This window comes from Equus quagga, chromosome 1 (assembly GCF_021613505.1).
Source record: "Equus quagga isolate Etosha38 chromosome 1, UCLA_HA_Equagga_1.0, whole genome shotgun sequence".
In the NCBI taxonomy this organism is placed as follows: Eukaryota; Metazoa; Chordata; class Mammalia; order Perissodactyla; family Equidae; genus Equus; species Equus quagga.
Window position 1 is genome coordinate 133,948,827 of NC_060267.1, and position 21,114 is coordinate 133,969,940.

At 39.8% G+C, this 21,114-nt stretch overlaps 1 protein-coding gene across 26 annotated transcripts in view; it reads left to right on the forward strand.

Moving 5' to 3' along the window:
• Nucleotides 1–21: 21 nt before the first annotated feature.
• PBRM1 (polybromo 1) overlaps nucleotides 22–21,114 on the forward strand; it is a 121,590-nt gene continuing 100,497 nt past the window's right edge. For 15 of the 26 annotated variants that reach the window (XM_046658162.1, XM_046658257.1, XM_046658263.1 and 12 more), the window contains exons 1-4: nucleotides 22–148; nucleotides 3,274–3,399; nucleotides 5,062–5,214; nucleotides 6,034–6,131. In XM_046658162.1, coding sequence (XP_046514118.1) covers nucleotides 3,352–3,399; nucleotides 5,062–5,214; nucleotides 6,034–6,131 — 299 coding nt within the window. In that variant the 5' untranslated portion in view covers nucleotides 22–148; nucleotides 3,274–3,351. Of the gene's footprint in view, nucleotides 149–3,272; nucleotides 3,400–4,203; nucleotides 4,320–5,061; nucleotides 5,215–6,033; nucleotides 6,132–21,114 lie in introns of those variants that run through there. The other 11 variants (XM_046658188.1, XM_046658343.1, XM_046658313.1 and 8 more) reach the window with 7 other exon arrangements.

Below are 21,114 nucleotides of genomic sequence, written 5' to 3' on the forward strand. Positions count from 1 at the left end.
GGAGGGGTGAGGGTGGTGAGGGCGGCGGGTGCTGGAGCGACGGCAGCGGGCCGCGGCCGGAGGAGCAATAGCAGCAGCCGTGGCGGCCACGGGGCGGGGCGCGGCGGTCGGTGACCGCGGCAGGGGCTGCAGGCGGCGGAGCGGCTTGGTAAGGCCGGGCCCGGGCGGGCGGGGCCGCTCCCCTTCGGCCGGCTGCCGGGCCTTTGTGTGGGCCCGGGCGGGCGGGAGCAGCGGCGGAGGCCCCGCCCCGGCCGTGGGGACGCGCCGGTGGGGCCGGGCGCGCGGGGCGGGGCACGGCGGCGGGCGTCGGGACCGGCCCGGCTGCCTTGCCGCACCTGCCAGCCGGGACAAAGGCGCGCCGTGGCCCGGAAGCTCCCCGCGCCGGTCTTTCCCGCTCCCAGCGCCTGGCCGAGCGCTCGTCGCGGCAGCTTCAAAGCTGTCAACGTTTCCCTTAGTCCCCCATACCAGTGACAGGTCGGGAAAGTCTTTCATTTCCTCCGCAGGTCAGGGCCTTCTTTTGTTGTTGTTGTTTCCTGACGGTTCGGACGCAAACTCCCCTAGTGATTTTTCTTTTTTCACGCTTTCCTGATGACTATGTTCAGACCGAGTATTTTTGTCAATGGGACTTGTGTTTATAGTAGAAGCCAGATATTTAAGTTTCTTGTCTGCAACACCACAAAGAATCGAGGATTTTAAACTGTACATTTCCTGGTTTTAAATATTTTTCCACCTCTTAAAATTTTTTCTGAAAGAGAAGCATAGTTTTGTTATTATAGAGTTAATATGGATGATTTAGAGGAAAGAGAGAGGCGAAAATGTAGAAGAAATCCTGAAAAACAAATGACAAGTACACAGTTTAGTGGATATAGAAATTACTATAATTATACAAACATATGTTGGAGGAAAGCATTTTTATTAACTAATTTTCCAACAAACTAGGGCCTCTCAAAAATGCTTTTTAGGTGTTTTTTTTTTTTCCATTTAGTAATGCACAGTTTCCCAAATATAATTCAGAAGCAAATTGGATTCAGTAAAAGTATAAAAGGGTAGTATAAGCTTTGCTTTATTCTTTGTTAACAGGTTGCTCATATTTTAAGATCCAAAGGAAGATTGGAAAGTATCTTTTGAAGAAGTATTTCAAGTTAAAACAGTGACAGATATGTGTGTGGCTCAATAGAAAGACCTTGACCACTTGCTTTGGCTTTGGGAGTGTACAAAATACCTCAGATATTACTATTCTATCCAAGTCCCCAAGATTAGTAAATTCTGGTGTATCTATATGATAGACTTCTATCAAGCCATCAAATACCATGTGGAAGAATGTTTACTTGGAAGAATCTTCCCAAAGTTAAAGCACAGGCTACAGGATAATACATATCGTTTGTTAATGCTTTCGTTGAAAGAAAAAAAGGCAACTAAGGCATAGAATAAATACTGAAAGCTGTGAAGACCTGTGTTAAAAGTGGGTTTTCTCTGGGAAGTAGGATTCTAAGTGATTTTTTTTCCCTCTGAATCTTCTGTTTTCCACAATTTTTGTTTTAAGTGTGTATTACAGTACTGTCACTAGAAATAGGGGAGAGTACTAATGTTTATAAACTATCAAAATATGCAATTTAGTTACAGTGAGAATGTTTTTTCCCAGTTGCATATTATAAAGTTATTCTTTACTGTCCACTGTAATTTATCATTGGTTGTCAGACTTTTGGACATGTGACTGTAATCAGTGCGATTTTAAAACTTGTAATTGAGCTCCAGAATCTATTTCTTTCCTCTTCATGGAAGAAGAATTGCTAAAGGGATGCTCACAGGCCTTTTAAACTACACAATTTTTTTTTAATGTCTCAAATGCACTTTTAATATGTTTATTAAAAAGATAAGTTGATCACTCAGACTATACTGAGTACTATTCTATGAGTCAGGGCTACAAAAATGAATAAAATGCTGTTCCTGTGCCCAGGGAACATGCAGTCTTCGGAGTTGGAACTTAACATTTTGCTGTGCTTTGAAATTTCACAGTGATCTCAGGTACATTTCTCTATCACAACTGTCCAGGGAAGATATGTACACTTTACTGTTCTGGTTTTAGAAATGAAGAAACAGATCTGAGAGGTTGTGACTCAGGCAACATCAGATAATTAGGGGTGGAGAACCTGGCACTCCTATTCTGGTCTTCTGAGCTCAGGTGCTATTGTGCCTCCCACTCACTTGGCCACATGCCCTCCTTGCCAAACTTCCAAAATACGTTTTAAAATGTGTCCTTTGAATAAGAGAATATTTGAAAATTATCAAGTTGCATCTTTTTCTTATCAAAGTAAATTAATGATTCAAGGAGTTTTGAATTAATTGATTGAGTGATTTTTTGGTGAGGAAGATTGGCCCTGAGCTAACGTCTGTTGCCGATCTTCCTGTTTTTGCTTGAGGAAGGTTGTTGCTGAGCTAACATCTGTGCCAGTCTTCCTCTATTTTGTATGTGGGACACCACCACAGCATGGCTTGATGAGCGGTGTGTAGGTCTGTGACTGGGATCCAAACCCACAAACCCCAGGCCGCAAAAGCCCAGCACGCAAGTTTAACCACTATGCCACTGGGCTGGCCCTGGAGTTTTGGATGTTGTATGTTCTAAGCTGTATACACACACCAGTGATTTATTTTTTTGTGATTTGATTTTCAGTGGATTATTTATTAAAGTAATTTTGACCTCCTGCCAAAATGATGAAAGACTTTCTTTCTTTCTTTTTTTACCTTTCTAAACTTGTTTGTAGTGTCTTTCCAATACTAATAAGACTTTTGGAAATAAAAGTCTGTCTCTGAATTTTTTTGGGTGGAGTTTTCCAGACTTTGCTCACGTGAGCCATTCTGGGTTTGTTCCAGCTTGCCAACACTTGGTGTCACATGTGAGCCTTCCACATGTGTTCACTCCCCATTCCAGCTCTAATGATTGAACTCTGCTCTTATTGATTAGGGGGCAGTGGGCAGGCATGCTTCATTCCTGGAATTGACATCATTCCATGTGAGTAAAGGGGAACCTCAGTGAGACAACTTTAAGCATATGAAAAGCATTTGGTTTTAAATCAAAGAAATGTCAGGTACTGTTAGTGCCTGAGCCTTTGTGGCAGTTTGACACAAGAGAACTGATAGGCGTGTTTTCTCCAGTTCTCTTATCTTTCTTTAGCAGTTCTACTTGAATGTTTTCTATCTATTCGTACTCATTTTTATTCCTTCTGACCCTTCTTTTTTTATTTCCCCTTTCTCTGCCTTGTTCTTCTCTTTCAGTTTTGAATATATTAACACAGAATCAGCACTTCTAAAGCCCTGCCTTCTCCCACTGGCTTCACTTGGCCTTCAGACATAATGAGGAGACTGGCTTTTCGAGGCGCTGGTTGTGCTCTGGTAAAGCTGGTAAATTACTGATCATCTACACCCTTTCTCTTTTCTGTTCTCCCTTGCCTTTTCCCTTGCATCTTTCTTAAATTTTGTTATCCTTTCTGTAAAGATTCCCTCCTCATGTTCATCAGATTCACTTGTGTCCTTGTCATGTTTACAAAGGATTGGTCTTGGAGTTTCTTCTTAATGAATTGAGGCCAGTTTATCAGCCTTTTATAAAACAAAAACCAATCAAACTTGACTGTCCTCGGCCTAAACCCTTTGAAGCTTTAAGCCAGTTGTAGCTAGTTGCAAACTAATACACTGTATAACAAACCAAAGCCTGGAGGAAGGAACATCATCATGGTAGGCTCTGTTTTTAAATACTGGGTGGATTGTAGTTTACAGGAAGAGATAGGAGACTCCTCTTGTTTTTCAGTTGGTTACCAGGATTTTTTATTTGTTAGTTTGTTTTGCTCCTGTGTTCTGTTCCCTGGAGAACCCCGATTTTTCTCTCCATTCTAAGAATGGCAACCTATTCTTTCAGCTGCTGGTCTCTTAGTTTCCTGAAATTGAATGTTAAATGAAACTGGGATCAGTTTTTTCTTTTAGCTTTAGAGACAGACCTTTGAAATCACAATACGCTATTTGATCTTGATGTTAAATTGTGTAAGGTTGGATCTTCTCCAGTATAGACCCTTTCGCTCTAGCTGTAGCAGATCATTTCACTGGTTGCGTTTCTTCTGTTATAGTCAAATGTATATATTTGTAAAGTTGTGTTAAGATTAGTTACTTAGCAGCCTGCCTAAAACGAAGAGCAACTATTTTTGTTTCTGAAAGGCCAAGCAGGACCTAAAAGCTCAACTCTAAGATGCCCTTCCAAATCATCTACTGAAACTTAAAGCTATGATCTCAAAGTTCGCGGGGAATAGAGTGCTCCATATAACTGAAAAGAGGTAAAGACGCTAGTCTGGATTAACAGAAAAGTTTCAAAGTGCAGTTTTTGCTGCTTTGTCATAGGTATGGCAAGTCACATTAAGTGTTTTCCAGGGGTGTGTCTTGTGTATCCTTCTTTAACGAATGGAGAAAATTTATTTTCAGTGTGTAAATTTTAGGGTGCATCTAAAATGCTAGAAGGTTAATTGTCTTCTGTCTCCCTATCCTTTTGTGCTACTCATTTGCTTCAGGCACTGCTTCCAATTTTTTTCCATATCGTGGCCCATCGGGAAAATGATCAGAATTGTAAGACACACTGGGGAAAGCAGGTGAGGCTACTGACTCCAGAGGCGACCTCTTTGGGGCCTCTGTCCCTGAAGCCTGCCTGGCTGCCTCAGGGGCTGAGGGATCAATACCTCCAGCACACTGGTATACCACTACACATGGGTGTTCAAACTCTAGTCCAGAGTAAATTTGAGGCCAGAAGTGGTTGAGTCATTCAAAATTGGTGGTATACAAATGAGTACACTTTTGCTGAATTTGTCCCATCCAAGTTGAAAGTGTAACATTCTGGTAAGTGAAGGGACTAGAGCAATAAGGTCGAGGATTTCCATTGAAAAAACTAACAGTTAGTTAAGCTTCTTTGCAACAGTTAAAATATCCTCCTAAGTGGACCAGAAGTTTGGTAGCAGGTGGCTGGCTGAGGGCTTGGTGGCAGTGTCTAAATTTAAATATAAGAACGTGGTTAATTATTTCTTATAGAAGAAGTTGGATTCCATGGGTTCCAAGAGAAGAAGAGCTACCTCCCCTTCCAGTAGTGTCAGCGGGGACTTTGATGATGGGCACCATTCTGTGTCCACACCAGGCCCAAGCAGGAAAAGGAGGAGACTTTCCAATCTTCCGACTGTAGATCCTGTGAGTAACTTGGATCACACAGTTTCTGCCTGCTTTTCCTACAATTCTGTACCCTTCCTTTAATGATAAGTGGTTAAGAAGCAAGGCCTCTCCACTTCTTTTTCCTCTGGCTTGATATTAACCTTTCTTTTATGAAAAGTGTATATTTAGGCAAAAGCCTTATAGTATAATTTAATATTAAAAAATATCAAGTTAATGGTGTGCTTTTCATGTGCTAAGCATTGTTCTGGTGATCAGGATATAGCCATGTATAAGTCAAGTCCGTTTTTCACATGGAGGTGAGATTCTGGTGTGGGGGAAGCAGAATGTAAACAGGTGAACAAATAAGTAATAAAGTGCTCGCAGCTGGTGATAAGTGCCAAGAAGAAAAGCTTGGGTGAGTAGGGCTGTTTTGACCCAAACCTTCAGGAAAGGTTTCTCTGTGATGAGAAGGCACTGGCCCTGCAGAGCACTGGGGAAGAGTGTGGGCAACATTCCTGTGGGCAATGTTAAGAGTTTAGATTTTATTCTGTGAGTAGTAAGAAGCCCCTCTATTGGATGATTTTAAGCAAGAGATATAAACTGATTTAGTTTAAAAGAAAAGAAAAATCATCAGTAGCATAAATCTGATGAAATATATCAAAATATTTGATCAGTTAAATTATCTTAAATCAGGAGAGCTACTGTCAGCATATTTCAGCCTTGGGTTTCCATATGGGAATTTGGGGATTCATCCTTTTTCTTCTCTACCTGCCTTTTATGGGTATGTTTTTATTGAAGGTAATCCTTGTGTCTACACTGGCTTTGTGTTCACTTTTCTGGTGATTTTCCTTTGTGTAGATTGCTGTGTGCCATGAACTCTACAACACCATCCGAGACTATAAGGATGAGCAGGGCAGGCTCCTCTGTGAGCTCTTCATTAGGGCACCGAAGCGAAGGTGAGTTGGAAAGGTGAGTGGGAGGGATTTAGTCCTGGGTCCATGTTTAAACTGTTTGGTAATTGACTTTTCCTTTGGAATGAATGGCTTAAATGATACTGGGGTCCAGATTTTAGTTTTAGTTGTCAAGATGTAACAAAATATATTTAAAAAAATTTTTTTAATTAAAAAATTTTCTTTAATTGTGGTAAAAACCACAACATGAAGTTTACAATCTTAACCATTTTTAAGTGTACAGTTCAATGAGTATTAAGTATATTCATGTTGTTGTACAACAGATCTCCAGAACTTTTTCATAGTGCAAAATTGAAACTCTATACCCTTTAAATGATTGCCCGTTTCTCCCTCCCTCTGAGCCTCTGGCAACCACCATTGCACTGCTTCTATGAATTTGACTACTTTAGATACCTCGTATAAGTGGAATCATACAGTATTTGTCTTTTGTGACTGGCTTTTTTCATTTAGCATAATGTCCTTAAAATTCCTCCATATTGTAGCATGTGACAGAATTTCCTTCTTCTTTTTTTTTTGTGAAGAAGATTGGTCCTGAGCTAACATCTGTTGCCAATCCACCTCTTTTTGCTTGAGGAAGATTGTCACTGAGCTAACATCTGTGCCAATCTTCTTCTATTTTATGTGGGATGCCACCAGACTGTGGCTTGACGGGCAGTGCTAGATCCGTGCCCGGGATCTGAACCTGCGAACCCTGGGCCGCCAAAGCAGAGCACGCAAACTTAACCACTATACCACCAGGCTGGCCCCAGGATTTCCTTCCTTTTTAAGGCTGAATAATATTCCATTGTATGAATATACCACATTTTGTTTATCCAATCATCCATTGATAAACACTTGGGTTGCTTCCATCTCTTGGCTGTTGTGAATAATGCTGCAGTGAACGCAGGTCTGCAAAAACCTCTTTGAGAGGCTGCTTTTGGTTCTTTTGGATTTATATCCGGAACTGGGATTGCTGGATCTTATAGTAATTCAGTTTTTGATTTTATGAAGAATCACCCTATAGTAGTCCCCCATTATCTTTGGGGGATATGTTCCAAGACCCCCAGTGGATGCCTGAAACTGTGGATAGTACTGAACCCTATATATACTATCTTTTTTCTATATATACATGCATGCGTATGATAAAATTTAGTTTATAAACTAGGCACAGTAAGAGATTAGCAATAATAACTATTAAAATGGAACAGTTACTGTTGATAAAATTTACTGTTGATCTTTGCAACCTCAGCATACAATTTTTTTCTTATCAAGTTGAGTACTTTCACATTTTCACTTAAATGAAGCACTTTACGACTTCTGTTTGGCATATCCAAATTGCCAGCATCACTACTGTTGTGCTTTGGGGCCATTATTAAGTAAAATAAGGGTTACTTGAACACAAGCACTGTGATCTGATAACCAAGAAGGCTACTAAGTGACTACTTGTGGGGGGAGCATGGATACACTGGACGAAGTGATGATTCATGTCCCAGGTGGGACAGATGGCCTGAGATTTCATCTCACTACTCAGAATGGCATGCAATTTAAAACTTATGAATTGTTTATTTCTGGAATTTTCCATTTAATATTTTTGGACTGCGATTAACCATGGGTAACTGAAACTGCAAAAAGTGAAACCGTGGATAAGGGGGGACTGCTGTACACCACTGGCTTTCCTGGTTCTCCAGCTGGCAGATGGGAGATCCTGGAACTTCTCAGCCTCCATAATTGCGTTAGCTAATTCCTATAATAAATCTCTTAAATCTGTCTCTCTCTCTCACTCTCTTGTCTCTATCCTGTTGGTTCTGTTTCTCTAGAGAACCCTAACTAATGTAGTCTTCCAACTTTCTTCTTTTTCAAGGTAGTTTTGCTGTTTGGGGCTCTTTGAGATGTCATGAATTTCAGGATGGATTTTTCTGTTTTTGTGAAAAATGCTATTGGGATTTTAAATAGGGATTGCATTGGATGTGTAGATTGCTTTGGGTGGTAGTGGTGTTTTAACAATATTAAGTTTTCCAGTCCGTGAATGTGGAATATCTTTCCGTTTATTTGTGTCATCTTTAATTTGTACAGAAATGTCTAGTTTTCAGTGTACAAGTGTTTCACTTCATTGGTTAGGTTTATTTCTAAGTTTTTATTTTTTTGATGCTATTATAAATGGAATTACTTTTCTTAATTTCCTTTTGGATTGTTCATAGTTAGTGTGTAGAAATGCAACTGATTTTTGCATATTTTGATTTTGTATTCTGCAACTTTGCTGAATTTGCTTATTGGTTCTAATGTTTTTTGTGTGTGGAATCTTTAGAGTTTTCTGCATGTAAGAGCATATCATCTGTGAACGGAGAGAATTTTACTTCTTCCTTTCCAGTTTGGATGCCTTTTATTTCTTTTCATTACCTAACTTCTGGCTAGGACTTCCAAGTACTATGTTGAAAAGAAATGACAAGAGCAAGCATCCTTGTCTTGTTCCTGAACTTAGAGGAAAAGCTTTCAGTCTCACTATTTTGAGTATGATGTTACATGTGGGCTTTCCATATATGGCCTCTATTATGTTGAAGTAATTTCTGTCTATACCTAATTTGTTGAGAGTTTTTAATCATGAAAAGGTATTGAATTTTGTCAAGTGCTTTTTTTATCAGTTGAGACGATCATGTGGTTATTTTCCTTCATTCTCTTTATATGATGTATTACGTTAATCAGTTTTCATAGGTTGAACCATCCTTGTGTTCCAGGAATAAATCCTACTTGGTTGTAATGTATAATTCTTTTAATATGATGCTGAATTAATTTTGCTAGTATTTTGTTGAGGACTTTTGCATCGACGTTCAGAAGGACTATAGGTCTGTAGTCTTCTTTTCTTGTAGTAACTTTATCTGGCTTTGGTATCAGGGCATTGCTGACCTCACAGAATAAATGTTTCCCCTCCTCCAATTTTTTGGAAAAGTTTGAGAAGGATGAGTGTTAGTTCTTCTTTAAATGTTTGGTAGAATTCACCAGTTAAGGCATTAGGTTCATGGCTTTTATTTGCCAGGAGATTTTTGATTACTGATTCAGTCTCCATACTAGTTAGAGGTCTATTCAGGTTTTCTGTTATTTCTTATTCAATTTTGATAGGTTGTATGTTTCTAGGAATTTATCCAATTTATTGGCATACAATTGTTTATAGTATTCTCTTACAATCCTTTTTATGTCTGTAATGTCCTGTCTTTCCGATTTTATTTGAGTCTTCTTTTTTTTTTTTTTTAAAGATTTTATTTTTCCTTTTTCTCCCCAAAACCCCCTGGTACTTAGCTGTGTATTTTTAGTTTTGGGTCCTTCTAGTTGTGGCATGTGGGACACCACCGCAGCGTGGCCTGATGAGCGGTGACATGTCCGCACCCAGGATTCGAACCAACAAAACCCTGGGCCGCCGAAGCAAAGCATGGGAACTTAACCACTCGGCCACTGGGCTGGCCCCATCTTCTTTTCTTCTTAATCTAGCTAAGGGTTTGTCAGTTTTGTTGATCTTTTCAAAAAACCAACTTTTAGCTTTGTTGATTTTTTTCTATTGTTTTTCTATTCTCAATTGCGTTTACCCCTGATTTATATATTGCTTCTTTCTGCTAGCTTTGGGTTTAGTTTGTTCTTTTTTCTTTAGTTCCTTGAAAGTGAAGCACGTATTTAAAAATTATTTAATAGCATTTAAGATAGGAGTGAAGTTGTAGCTATCATAGTTAAAAGGGATTAATTTTTCACATATGCAGAGAGACCACAATGATTATTTTCACCATTCTTTGTCTCTTTTTCCCCTTACTTTTGGGCTTGACTTCTGTGGTCCAGTGAAGCAAAACAAATTGCTGGCCCCAATATGCACCTTGCACACATCTGCCTTTGGAGGCTTTGTTCCCCCTGGCTAGAGCTTCCTTCTCTTTCTGTCAAAATAACGTCACTGTTTCCTTCAAAGTGGCAGTTAAACTTTGTTCTGAAAACATATATGAGTGTGGTATGCAGAATAATGGCCTCCAAATATGTCCATCTTCTAATTCCTGGAACCTTTGAATATGTTGGATTACGTGGCAAAGAGAAATTTTGTTAGTCAATTTACCTTGAGTTGAAGAGATTATCCTGAATTATCCAAGTGGGCCCAATGTAATCACGAGGGTCCTTAAACAGTGAAATGAAAGGCAGAAGAGTCATAATCAGGGAGAAATTTGAAGATAGGGGAAGGGGGCTACAAGCCAAGGAGTGAAGGTGACCTCTAGAAGCTGGAAAAGGCAAGGAAATGGATTCTTCCCTAGAACCTCCAGAGGGAATGCCTGCACCTTGCTTTTTTTACTTAGACTCATTTCTGGAAAATAATAAATTTGTGTTGTTTTAAACCATTAGGTTGTGGTAATTTGTTACAGCGGCTATGGGAAACTGATACAATGAGTTAACTAAAGATTTAGATCCATTCATGATTGTCTATGCCAAAGTAGGTAGCCAGCAAGCTGCACGTTGAGCTGAAGGTAAACTTCTCATCTCAAAGAGTGGAGCCACTGAGGATGCAGTGTCACCATCCTGAATAAGAAGAGCCCTGTAAATTAGTCATGGCCAAAAAAGGACTCTTTAAAATGAGATCATTGTCTCCAGATTTCAGTTGGAGACTGTTATCCGTAACAGTCTTTTAAAAGTTATTTAATTAGCATATGATAATAAAACCCATATTTTTTTACTTACCGCACGCTAGGCACAATGCCAAGCACTTTCCAGACCTTATCTTGTCTAAACTTGTGAAGTATAATCACATTTATAGATGAGAACTTGTACTAGTGCTCAGAACTAATCAAGGATAATGAGTTCAGACTCAAGTCTTTCTGATTCTAAAGCCTGTGCTCTTAACCAGTATATTGTATAGAGGAGCAGCATGCTGCTGGAGTACACAAACCCCTCATGGAAAAGGACTGTCCCTCTGCTGCCAGCTTTCCACCTGCAGGCTAGTGCTGCAGGCCGTGGGTGCCGGAGCACTGTCTTCTAGCCACTGTGATGTCATGCCTTAGGAGCACTGCTGCCTTCCCCCAGTACTGTGTCTGAGGGGATGTGTATATTTTCTCAAGAGATTGCGGGAAGTGGTATTGCTCAGAGCTGCACGAGTGTGAATCTGTTTTTGACTTTCATTGGTATATTAAGCTGTGTGTACTAGGACATCCAAGTTAACAATGGCTGAACCAAGAAAAATTGCTTTCTCTCATGTGAAAGTCCTGTTCAGGGTCCAGTGCTGTCTGTATTTTGTTCTGCTGTCCTTGAGGAGTCTCCCTTGTCTCCATGGTCTGAGATAGCCCACCACCACAACTACCTTCTATCCTGTAGGAAGAAGAAGACATGTCAAGGATGTGACCTGGACACGGCACACCAGCTCTTGCATTGGCCAGAACTTAGCTGCAGTGAGGCTAGAGAACATGATCTTTAGTCCCCACGTAGCAGCTTAGGATGCTGTCATCCTGGGAAGAAGGGAAAATGGGCTTAGGGGTAGCCAGCTGGGTCTGTACATCAGGCCTGATGTTTCTCGCTTTTCTGGTTAAAACTCTTACTTATGTCTTGACTGTCCTGTGGCCGTGTCATGGCAAGGTGCTCTCAGCTATTGTTGAAAGAGAAAAGCTGTTATGAAAGAACGTGTACTATACAGTCCTGTTTGTGTATATATGTACATAGAAGTCTGGAAAAATACTGATAGTGCTTTTAACTGTAGATGAATGGGAACAATCTTTACTTTTTTATGCTTTTCTGTATGTTTGATTTAAGTGAAAAAAATTAGTAGAGCTATTTAATTTTGAAAGTGGGGTACCCTTTTTTGACCATAATTTATAGAGTGTTGGGATTCTGACCTCTCTTTTGCCTGTGTGATAATTCTGAAAATGCTTGTCAGGAGCCCTCTAGCGGAGCTTCCGGGAGATAGTGTCCTTTCTAGGCATGTGTCCTCATTGGCTTCTCAATTGTCTACAGATAATCCCCCAAACCTGAGAGACTGCTGAGGTCCAGCTTCGGCAAGGAACAGTGGATTATGACCCATCAGGCCCAGGTGGAGAGAGCCATCTTGCATATCAAGTTAACAAAGCCCTAATACTCATCTGAGAAAGTCCCTTGGTGCCACTGACAACATTGATATTAGGCCTGCATGGTCCTTTGTTGTTACTCACCAAGACCTTTATGTTCTTACATGTTCTCTGAATAGCAAATGGAATACTCCTTTTATCCCCTCATACTCAATTTTATAGTTTACTAAAATGTAAGTGGTTGATAAGGGTTTTAAAAAACTGAATTTATTCTTCCTCTTCCTCCCTTCCTGAAGGATTCACTTCAGAAGTCATTAGGTGAGTCTGTGCAAAGTAGGCATCTGCAGGGAAGACAAGCAGAGGGGGCAGTGGGCAGGGTTGTGGATAGTAACAGGATCACATCATGGAATGTCAGAGCCTGGGCATGGTAAAGAGGGGGTTCATGGAGAAGGACTTCCTGGCACACGATGTTGAGGGCTAAGTGGAAGAAGGAGAGTGTCTATGTTGGGGGAATGGTGGTGGCAGTGGTCTGTCATGGGTCGGGTAAGGAGGGCATCCCCACAGAGTGTGGCCTAGCACACAGGGATGGGTCATAGCCTGAATGAGGTGAGGAGAGCATTGTGGGGTAAAGGTAGGAGAGCAGCAAGAAGAGGCTGGTTACATGCAGGAGAGCAATCATATAAGTAAATACATTGTGAATAATCAGAGTCAGACTTCTCACTTTCTGAGAAGGGGAGTACAAGTAGGGAAAGGAAACTAGAAGGAACCCTGTGGTGTTGGTTTGGAATTGGAAATATTGGTGTGAATTCATGGTTTCCAAATATGTAAATAGAGGAATAAATATAGATATGAGTTAACATATGTCTATCCCCTAGCTATATCTATTGAGACAGCCTGGCAGCAGCAACACCCCAGTAGAAATGAACACATCTAGCACCTCAGTCTTGGTTTTTAAATACCATTTACCATTAAAAGGAACCAGAGCTCTTTGGGGAAATGGATGATTTCAAGGGCAGGAAAACTACAAGATGAGCCAGTAGCATCGTATGGTTCCAGAAAATAAGCAGGTACTCAAAGGGTGATAAGAACATGTCGAAGAGACATAGAAAATAGAAGCCATCTCAAAAGGACTCCTCCTGGCCAAACCTGGCCAGTTTGAGCATCAAAATAATTATAGTACAGTCATACATTGATTAACAACAGGGATACATTCTGAGAAATGTGTTGCTAGCCGATTTCATTGTTGTGCGAGCATCATAGAGTGTACTTACACAAACCTAGATGGTATAGCCTACTACACATGTAGGCTATATGGTACTAATTTTATGGGACCACCGTCCTATATGCGGTCCATCGTTGACTGAAACGTCATGCAGTGCATAACTGTAATGGTTTTTAACCCACTGAGTACAATAGGAATTCAGGAATCTGTATTGATGTAAACAAATGAATAAATTGATGAGGAATGGGCTTTTACATAGTCTGGAGGTACCTCTCCATAAAGTACAAGGAGAAGAGAGTAACTTGGCCAGTTGAGAAGCTTGGTAGATCACCATAATCAAGTGATCAAAATCAGCCTCATCTAAGTAATGGGACAAGTTGAAATCGTGTGCCACCAAATAGGATACAGTGAGATGAATACAGCATCACTTCTGTCATAGTACTGCCAAAGATGCATAATCTGAATTTATTCGTCAAGGAAACAGACAAACTCAAATTTGAGGGAGACTCTACAAAATAACTGGCCTGTAATCTTCAAAAGTATCAAGATCATGAAAGTCGAGGAAAGACTGAGGAACTGTTTCAGAATGAAGGAAACTAAAGAAATATAACTAAATATAACAAGTGATTCTGAACTTGATCCTTTTGCTATAAAGGACAGTTTTAGAACAAATTGGCAAAATATGAATGGAGTCTGAGGTTTAGATGGTGGTACTGTATCAAAGTTAATTTCCTAATTTTGATGGTTGAAGTGTGATCTTTCTTTGTAAGAAATACACACTACACTATTCAAGGGTGATAGGCTATCATGTCAACAGCTTGTTCTCAAATGGTTCATAAAAAACATTCTTTGTACTGTTCTTGCAACTTTTATGTCAGAATAGAAAGTTTTAAAAAATAAATCATAAATAGATGGCTATAATGTGTCTGCCAAAGTCCCAACAGAGATTAAAACCTTAATGACTATAACATTCATTGATTGTAATAACTTATCTCTTACACCTCTAGAATGGAATTAACTACCTATCCCCAAGAGAGAATTGAGAAAAATAGTCACCTGGATAATTTTTCAGGTTTACTTGTCTCACTGAACTCTATTTGAGAAAAGCCAGAAAGAATAATAAACATCCATAAACCCAAAGCCCAACTTAAGATGTTATCATTATAACTACCTTTGAAGTTTCCTGTGTGTCCCTGTCTATCCCTCTCCTCCAAGAGATAGTTATCCTAATTTGTGTTTGCCATTCCAATGCCTTTTTTTTTTATTGAGGTCATGATAGTTTACAACATTGTGAAATTTCAGTTGTACGTTATTATTTGTCAGTCACAATATAAATGTGCCCCTTCACCCTTTGTGCTCACCCCCCAACCCCCTTCCCTGTAGTAACCACTGAACAGTTTCGCTCACATTATCTTCAACACATGAGTGAAATTATATGGTGTTTGTCTTTGTCTGGCTTATTTCACTTATCATAATGCCCTCAAGGTCCATCCATGTTATTGCGAATGGGATGATTTTGTCTTTTTTTTTATGGCTGAATAGTATTCCATTGTGCATATATATGTATATCACATCTTCTTTATCCATTCATCAGTCAAGGGGCACTTGAGTTGCTTCCACGTCTTGGCTATTGTGAATAATGCCGCAGTGAACATATGGATGCATAAGTCTCTTTGAATTGTTGATTTGAATTTCTTTGAATAAATACCCAGTATTGGGATACCTGGGTCATATGGTGTTTCTATTTTTAACTTTTTGAGAAATCTCCATACTGTTGTCCATAGTGGCTGCACCAGTTTGCATTCCCACCAGCAGTGTATGAGGGTTACCTTTTCTCCACACCCTCTCCAACACTTATTTTTTCTCTTGGTGATTATAGCCATTCTAACGGGTATAAGGTGATATCTCAGTGTAGTTTTGATTTGCATTTCCCCGATGATTAGTGATGTTGAACATCTTTTCGTGTGCTTATTGGCTGTTTGTATATCTTCTTTGGAGAAGTGTCTGTTCATGTCCTCTGCCCATTTTTTGATTGTGTTTTTTTTTGTTGTTCAGTTGTGTGAGATCTTTATATACTATGGAGATTAACCCCTTGTTGGATATATGATTTGCAAATATTTTCTCCCAATTGGTGGGTTGTCTTTTCGTTTTGATCCTGGTTTCCCTTGCCTTGCAGAAGCTCTTTAGTCTGATGAAATCCCACTTGTTTATTTTTTCTTTTGTTTCCCTCGTTCAAGTAGACACGGTATTCGAAAAGATTCTTTTAAGACCAATGTCAAAGAGTATACTGCTTATATTTTCTTCTGGAAGTTTTATGGTTTCATGTCTTACTTTCAAGTCTTTGTTCCATTTTGAGTTTATTTTTGTGTATGGCAAAAGATAATGGTCTGCTTTCCTTCCTTTGCATGTGGCTCTCCAGCTTTCCCAGCACCATTTATTGAGGAGACTTTTGTTTCTCCGTTGTGTATTTGTAGCACCTTTGTTGAAGATTAGCTGTCCGTAGATGTGTAGTTTTGTTTCTGGGCTTGCAGTTCTGTTCCATTGATCTGCGTGCCTGTTTTTGTACCAGTACCATGCTCTTTTGATTACTATAGCTTTGTAGTATATTTTGAAGTGCAGGATTGTGATGCCTCCAGCTTTGTTCTTTTTTCTCAGGAGTGCTTTAGCTATTTTGGGTCTTTTGTTGCCCCATATGAATTTTTGGATTCTTTATTCTATTTCCGTGAAGAATGTCATTGGGATTCTGATTGGGATTGCATTGAAACTGTAGGTTGCTTTAGGTAGTATGGATATTTTAACTATGTTTATTCGTCCAATTCATGTGCATGGAATATCTTTCCATTTCTTTATGTTATCATTGATTTCTTTTATAGTTTTTGTTGTATAGGTCTTTCACCTCCTTGGTTAAATTTATTCCTAGATACTGTATTCTTCTTGTTGTGATTATAAATGGGATTGTATTCTTGAATTCTCTGTCTGTTAGTTTGTTATTAGAGTATCGTTATGCAACTGATTTTTTAAAGTTGATTTGGTACCCTGCAACTTTGCTGTAGTTGTTGATTATATCTAATAGTTTTATGATGGATCTTTTAGGGTTTTCTATATATAAAATCATGACATCTGCAAGCAGTGAGAGTTTCACTTCTTCATTGCCTATTTGGATTCCTTTTATTCCTTTTTCTTGCCTGGTTGCTCTGGCAAAAACCTCTAGTACTATCTTGAATAAGAGTGGTGATAGTGGGCACGTTGTCTTGTTGCTGTTCTCAGAGGGGTGGCTTTCAGTTTTTCCCCATTGAGAATGATGTTGGCTGTGGGTCTGTCATATATGGCCTTTATTATGTAGAGGTACTTTCCTTCTCTACCCATTTTCTTGACAGTCTTTATCAGAAATTGATGTTGGATCTTGTCAAATGCTTTCTCTACATCTATTGAGATGAACATGTGGTTTTTGTCCCTTGCTTTGTTAATGTGATATATCACATTGATTGATTTGTGGATGTTGAACAATCCTTGTGTCCCGGTATAAATCCCACTTGATCATGGCATATGATCTTTTTAATGTATTGCTGTAATCCATTTGCCACTATTTTGTTGGAGGATTTTTACATCTATGTTCTTCAGTGATATTGGCCTGTAATTTTCCTTTTTGTGTTGTCCTTGTCTGGCTTTTATATGAGGGTGATGTTAGCCTCGTAGAATGTGTTAAGAATTGTTCCGTCTTCCTCTATTTTTTGGAATACTTTGAGAAGGATAGGTAATAAATCTTCTTTGAATGGTAGAATTCTCCAGAGAAGCCATCTGGTCCTGGACTTTCAGTTTAGGGGAGGTTTTTGATTACTCTTTCAGTGTCTTTACTTGTGATTGGTCTATTCAGATTCTCTATTTCTTCTTGGTTCAGTTTTGGGAGGTTGTAAGAGTCTAAGAATTTATCGGTTACTTCTGGATGGTCCAATTTTTGGCATATAGTTTTTCATAGTATTCTCATAATCTTTTGTATTTCTGTGGTATCCATTATAATTTCTCCTCTTTCATTTCTACTTTTATTTATTTGAGCCTTCTCTCTTTTTTCCTTAGTCTGGCTAAGGGCTCGTGAGTTTTGTTTATCTTCTCAAAGTATCTGCTTTTTGTTTCATTGATCCTTTCTACTGTCTTTTTTGTTTCAATTTCATTTATTTCTGCTCTAATTTTTACTATTTCCCTCATTCTGCTGAGTTTTGGCTTTGTTTGTTCTTTCTCCGGTCCTGTTAGATGTTGTTTGAGATTGCTTATTTGAGATTTTTCTTGGTGGTTAAGCTGAGTCTGTATTGCAATGAAATTCCCTCTTAGGGCTGCATCCCATATGAGTTGGTATGTTGTGTTTTCATTTTCCTTTGTCTCCAGATATTTTTTTATTTCTCCTTTAAGGTATCGTCAATGATCATTGCTTGTTCAGTAGCATGTTGTTTAGTCTGTACGTCTTTGACCCTTTCCCAGCTTTTTTCTTGAATTGCTTTCTAGTTTTGTAGCATTATGGTTGGAAAAGATGCTTGATATTATTTCAATCTTCTTAAGTTTGTTGAGGCTTCCCTTTTCCCCAACATATGGTCTATCCTTGAGAATATTCCATGCATACTTAAGAAGAACGTGTATTCTACTGTTTTTGGATGAAATGCTCTCTATATATCTATTAAGCCCATCTGGTCTCATTTTTCATTTAATTCCACTATTTCCTTGTGCACTTTCTGTCTGGATGATCTATGCTTTGGTGTAAGTGGGGTGTTGAGGTCCCCTACAATTATTGTGTTGTTGTTAATATCTCCTTTTAGGTTTGTTAATAGTTGCTTTAGGTACTTTGGTGCTCGTGTGTTGGGTGCATAAATATTTGCAAGTGTTATGTCTTCTTGGTGGAGTGTCCCTTTTATCATTATATTACTGCCTCTCTTTGTCTCTCATTACCTGTTTTATCTTAAAGTCTACTTTGTCTGATATAAGTATGGCAACACTTGCTTTCTTTTGTTTGCCATTAGCTTTCAATATTGTCTTCCATCCCTTCACTCTGAGCCTGTGTTTGTCTTTGGAGCTGAGAAGTCTTTCCTGGAGGCAGCATATTGTTAGGTCTTATTTTTTAATCCATCCCACCACTCTGTGTGTTTTGATTGGAGAATTCAGTCTATTTACATATAGAGTGATTACTGATATATGAGGGCTTAATGCTGCCATTTTATCACTCGTTTTACAGTTCTTCTGCATTTCCTTTGTTTCTCATCCTGTGTATTTTAGACTACCAATTCAATTAGGTAGTTTTCTATGCTTGTGTTCCTAGTTTTCTCCTTATTTTTAATTTGTGTCTCTGTTCTAATTATTTGTTTAGTGGTTACCATGAGGTTTGTATTAAAAAACCTCGGAGATGAGATAGTCCATTTTTTGAAAGTCTCTTATTTCCTTAGACTAAACTGATTCCATCCCTTTCTTCTTTCCTTCTAAGTTATTATTGTCACATCTTATTCCATCTTCCATCTTGCATTGTGAGTTTTTGGTTAAAATAACAAGATTATATTTATTTTTGGTGTTTTCCTTCCCTTTCTCATTAATGTTATAATTGTTTGCTAACCTCTTCTGCTAGAGAACTGCAATTTTCTGATTTTGTCTATCTACTTATCTCTTGTTCAGGGTTTTATAACCCCTTTTTCTTTTTTTTTTTTCTTTCAGGTATGAGGGCCTTCTTGAGGATTTCTTGTAGGGGACATCTTGTGGTGATGAACTCCCTTAGCTTTTGTTTATCTGGGAAAGTTTATTTCTCCATCATATTTGAAGGATACTTTCACTGGATGGAATATTCTTGGCTGAAAGGTTTTGTCTTTCAGAATTTTTAATACATCATTCTACTCTCTCCTAGTCTGTAAGGTTTCTGCTGACAAATCTGCTGAAAGCCTGATAGAAGTTCCTTATAGGTTATTTTCTTCCACCTTGTGACCATTAATATTTTTTCTTTGTCATTGACTTTTGCCAGCTTTACTACTATATGCCTTGTAGAAGGTCTTTTTACATTGGTATAGTTAGGAGATATGTTGACTTCTTTTACTTGTAATTCCAGCTTCTTCCCCAGGTTTGGGAAGTTCCCAGCTATTATTTCTTTGAACAAGTTTTTAGCTCCGTTTTCCTTCTCTTCTCCCTCTGGAATAGCTATAATCTTTATGTCGCATTTCCTAATTGAGTCAGTTATTTTGCGGAGGATTTCTTCATTTCTTTTTAGTCATAGTTCTCTCTCCTCTTCCATCTGAAGGATTTCTATATTTCTATCCTCAAGACTGCTGATTTGTTCCTCCATAATATCAGCTCTATTTTTCATTAAGTCTAGATTTTTCTTTATCTCATCCATTGTGTTGTTCATCTCCTGTATTTTTGATTGGTTCTGCTTTATCATTTTAATCTCTTTTGTGAAGAATTCCCTCTGTTCTCTGTTTATCAAACTTGTTCCTGATTTCATTGAACTATTTTTTTTTAAACCCATTGAGTTTTTATGATAGCTATTTTGAATTCTCTGTCATTTAGATTATTAACTTCTGTGCCTTCAGGATTGATTTCTGGGTGCTTGTCATTTTCCTTCTGGTCTGGAGATTTAATATATTTTTTCATACTGCTTCACGGCTTGGATTTGTGCCTCCACATAGAGATAGTATTTGGTCACAGCTTCCACCTGCCACCATTGGCAGAAGGGGGAAAGAGGTGTGTAATCTTAGCCCACCAGGATCCCTGTGAACTGTCTGTTTCCAAGCCTTGGCCACTCGTTGGGATTGCAGCGACCCTCTGGGGTCTCCTACCAACTGGGAAAACAATAACGTGGGGGCTCCAGGCTGCTGCTGCCTGCTCCCACATTCCCACCGAGCCATGCTCTCCACTTTGGGACCCCAGCAGTACTACGGGTGCTCGCGGCAGCTGGTAGGTTGTTTGTCCAGACTCACAGCCCTGCCACCATCTTGTTCTAGGTTCTTCCAGTTGTTGTGCTTGGTGGGCAGAGCCTCCCTACTGGGTCTGAGGCAGAGCTGCTTCTTGGGACTGTGGTTTGACTGTGGACTCTCCCACCAGTCAAGAGAGTGATCACACAGGGGCTCAGGGCTGCTGCTACCTGCTTCCACAGTCCTGCTAAGTTGCGCTCCCCTCTTTGGTGCTGCAGTGGTACTGTGGGTGCTTGAGACAGCCAGGAACTCATTTGCCCAGGCCGCAGATATGCCATCATCTGCTCCTAGGTCACACCAGCTGTTGTGCTTCCTGGATGGGGCCTCCCCACTGGGTCCAAACCAGAGCCACTCCCTAGGACTGCTGTGGGACTATGGGCTTTCCCACTGGATCAGAGGGCAATCACACAGGGGCTCAGGGTTGCTGCTGCCTGCTGCCACAGTCCCACCGAGTTACATTCCCGCTTTTGGGACCACAGCAGTGCGATGGGCGTTCGAGGCAGCTGGGGCCTAGTTCACTCAGGCTCAGAGCTCTGCCACTGTCCACTCCCAGGTTGCATGAGCCCCTGTGCTTGGTGGATGGGGCCTCCCCACTGGTTGGAGCCTGAGCTGCTCCTTCTGGACCATGAAGCTCTGTGGACTCTCCCACTGGATGAGGAAGTGATCATGTGGGCCTCAGGGCTACTGTCATCTGTTTGCACAGTCACACTGAAGTGCATGCCCACCCTCAGGGCTGCAGTGATGCTATGAGTGCTTCAGCCAGGAAAGCAATCACACGTGTGTTCTGGGCTACCTGGGGGCCAGAGAGTGCTTACCTGTCT